We start from the raw sequence: 3,469 nt of genomic DNA, 5'->3' as shown, positions 1-3,469 counted from the left end.
GTACATAGTATCTTCTGTAAGAAATTCACCACCCCGGCAACTCAACCAGTGAGAAAACCAGCATTATCCTGAACTCTTGCAATCCCTCCCAACTTCCTCCTCCTTCTCCATAAAATAATGATCCTCCCCTTTGTTGGACTTGCTTATGGTTTTTCTGCAGCTTGCTTGTCCTGGATTGCAATTCTCTGCTATTCCCCCAATAAACCCATGTTTTGCTGGTAAGATAACTGGCGGCTTTACTTTTAAGGTTAATAGGAGGGAAGGCATTGTAAGTAACACCTCTGACTCCCCACTTCTGCCAGGATCAAACCTTTCACTACGATTTCATGAAAGTGGGCCCAGAGGGAGGAAGCACGAGGCTGCGCAGGAGGAGGGGAATCAATGAGGAGGAGGGACTTCTGGGAGGGGAGAGCAGCTCTGCTACCAGGATCCAGGAGCTAAGGGAGGAGCAGTGGGGCTGGGAAGTGAATTTGAGTTCGGCGCTGGTTTGGGGCATCTTCTCGGTGTCTTTGGTGGGGAGTGGCGGATTTCTGGCTTCTGAGCGCAGACCTCCAGGGCCTGGATCAAGCCCGGATTGTGTGCCAGCAGAGCCTCAGAGGCCAGAGGGACCTAAGAGCAGGTGTGCGGCTCCCGGAGCAGCCGCCCACTCCGGAAAACAGCCCCGGCCACGCCCACTGGGCCCTTCCAGGCCCCGTGGATCCCGGCCAGCTGGCAGAGACCCCCTTCCCGACGACGCCTGTGCGAACGGCACCGAAAATGTGGGGAGGTCGGGGAGTGTCGAGCAGACTGTGATTTGCACCGCAACCCCTGCGAGCCCCTGAGAATTAGCTTGGGAACCGGGCGATGAAGAGCGAGGGGCGGGGTCGCAGGCCGCGGCCCCGCCCTCTCTTGGCACCCTCCCCCCCCAACCCCCACCCCGCGCGGTGCGCCACTCCCCGCCGGGTCCTTCCTCCCAGGGCGCTTGGTGAAGGTGGGAAGAGGGGCCACGTCACAGTCTCCAGGCCCGGGGACCCGCGGCTCCGCCCCTCCCACCCCCGCCGGAGCGCTGGGCACGGATCTAAGACTCACCGGCCCCAGCCCAGGGCCAGCCCAGTCGCCGCCGCCCGCCCACAAAGCCACAGGCAGGTGCAGGCGCTGCTTGGGGGCGAGCGGGCTGAGCGGAGCCGTTAGCGCGCGCCGTCCGTCCGGGCGTCCGAGCCGTCCGCGCGTCCGTCGAGGCATCCCTCCGTCTGCGCGCGGCAGCTCCCACCCAGGCCCGGCGGCCACGGCCCGTCGTCCTCCCGCACCCTGAGCCGCCCGGCAGAGCCGGCCTTGGCGCGGCAGCCATGTCCATGGGCCTGGAGATCACGGGCACCTCGCTGGCCGTGATGGGCTGGCTGAGCACCATCGTGTGCTGCGCGCTGCCCATGTGGCGCGTGACGGCCTTCATCGGCAGCAGCATCATCACGGCGCAGATCACCTGGGAGGGCCTGTGGATGAACTGCGTGGTGCAGAGCACCGGCCAGATGCAGTGCAAGGTATACGACTCGCTGCTGGCGCTGCCGCAGGACCTGCAGGCGGCCCGCGCCCTCATCGTCGTCGCCATCCTGCTGGCCGCCTTCGGGCTCCTCGTGGCGCTGGTGGGCGCCCAGTGCACCAACTGCGTGCAGGACGACACGGCCAAGGCCAAGATCACCATCGTGGCGGGAGTGCTCTTCCTGCTGGCCGCCTTGCTCACGCTGGTACCGGTGTCCTGGTCGGCCAACACCATCATCCGGGACTTCTACAACCCCCTGGTGCCGGAGGCGCAGAAGCGTGAGATGGGCGCGGGCCTGTACGTGGGCTGGGCGGCCGCGGCGCTGCAGCTGCTGGGGGGCGCGCTGCTCTGCTGCTCCTGCCCGCCGCGCGAGAAGAAGTACGCGCCCACCAAGATCGTCTACTCCGCGCCCCGCTCCGCCGGCCCGGGCACTAGCACAGCCTACGACCGCAAGGACTACGTCTGAGGGGGGACCGGGGGAGACCCCACCACCCCACGGGCGAGAGCGCCCACCGGTGCCGCGTGCGGCCTCTCCTCGGAGACCAGCCCCCCCCCTCCCCCCAGGTGCCAGGAGCTCTCACACTGGACCGGGAGGGACCAACCCCGCGGCCCCTTCCTGGGCGGCACACCCCGCTCCCCGGCCCCACGGCGCGCGGGGGACCACCCCACACGGACAGTGAAACCTCAGCCCCTCCGGAGAGCGGGGCCGGGTGGCCGCCGCTACTTGCCCGCCCCGTCGGGCCTCGGTCCCAAAGCCCGCGTTGGGCAGGGACCGGCAGTCTTGGAAAGGGCCAGTTGATATTTTTCAATAAAAGCCTTTCGTTTTTGCAGTTACGGGCGCCTACTTTCCTGAGCGAGCGCCGACAGGCCTCCACCTCCCTACCGAACACCCGCCCCTCAAGGGTTGGCCTTGGCTGCGTTCTGCTCTCCCGCTATGAAGCTTAGAGAAGGCAGAGGTTGGGTAACCAAGAAAGTGTGGTTCGAAACCGAACTGGGTGCGCCCTAGGTGGCCATTTGGCCTACTCACTGGGGATTCAGACATTGAAGGGCCAACCTAGAGAGGCATGAGCACTTCCAGCCTGCTGCATGGACGGAGGCATGGGGGGGAGGGGGGGCGGGGCGGGGAGAAGGGTGGCCCCGGGCCCTCCTCCCTAGTCTTTGCCTTCTGGGTTTGTGCTTGGAGAATCGTCCTCCCCTGTGCGGCTGCACATCTAATCTTCCCTCTCCGTGTGAAAGAGCACATTCAGTGCTATGATTTCATATTTGGAAGGGGGGAACAAAAAGCCCTATTGTTTTGGTAAAACAGCGTCAAAAGTAAAGCTGGGCGGCAGTTTCTCACCTGGAGGGGCGAGGAGGAAGGGGCCTCATTTTCTTCCTAGGGACCCCCAAGGGTCAGGATGCATGACCCTCCGGCGAGGCTGTAGGGCTTGAGTTTAAACAGGCTTGGAAGGCCTTGTGTCCGGGAGAAGGCGCAGGAGGTTCAGGTAATAGGAAAGGGCGCCTGTGCCTGGGACCAGGAAAGAGAGATCCCCCAGGGCTGGCCGCATAGCAAAGTGTGAGGGGAATGTGGTGAGGCCCAGCCAGGGGCCAGGAGGAGGCCAAGCCATGGAGTCTTAGATGCAGAATTACAGACTCTGGACCTTAACTCTGGTGTTTTGGGAGTCATGGAAGTCAGATGACTGGTCAGATTTATGCTCCAAAATACCATCTCCAGGAGCCCCTGGGGAAGTGGGATTCCAGGAGGGAGAAGAAGGTGGGGACACCATCGAAGAGGCTCCACAGCCATCCTCTTGGAGATGGTGTGGCCAGAAAGAAGGCAGGGACAGTGGGGTCAGGAGCAGGGCCTGACAGGGGCTGGAAGGAAGCAAGATGAGGGCTTGAGAAGCATCTCGATAGGTAGGGTGAGGGAGATGGAAACATTAGGATAACCCCAACCTTCTGCCCTAGGTCATT

The 3,469-nt window shown here is 63.3% G+C and overlaps 1 protein-coding gene across 1 annotated transcript; it reads left to right on the top strand.

Annotated features, from left to right (window-relative positions):
• Positions 1–934: 934 nt before the first annotated feature.
• Positions 935–2,338, top strand: CLDN3 (claudin 3). The gene has a single exon (XM_047838718.1). The coding sequence runs from the start codon at positions 1,326–1,328 to the stop codon at positions 1,980–1,982; it is 657 nt and encodes a 218-aa protein (XP_047694674.1). The 5' UTR covers positions 935–1,325; the 3' UTR covers positions 1,983–2,338.
• Positions 2,339–3,469: the final 1,131 nt, after the last annotated feature.

Source organism: Prionailurus viverrinus, chromosome E3 (genome assembly GCF_022837055.1).
Source record: "Prionailurus viverrinus isolate Anna chromosome E3, UM_Priviv_1.0, whole genome shotgun sequence".
In the NCBI taxonomy this organism is placed as follows: domain Eukaryota; kingdom Metazoa; phylum Chordata; class Mammalia; order Carnivora; family Felidae; genus Prionailurus; species Prionailurus viverrinus.
Note: the sequence above shows the minus strand (reverse complement) of the source record. Positions and strands in the feature narration are given on the sequence as shown.

What these genes read in the sequence shown, in the direction of transcription:
- CLDN3 (XM_047838718.1), top strand. Translation starts at nt 1,326, where the DNA reads ATGTCCATGGGCCTGGAGATCACGGGCACCTCGCTGGCCGTGATGGGC.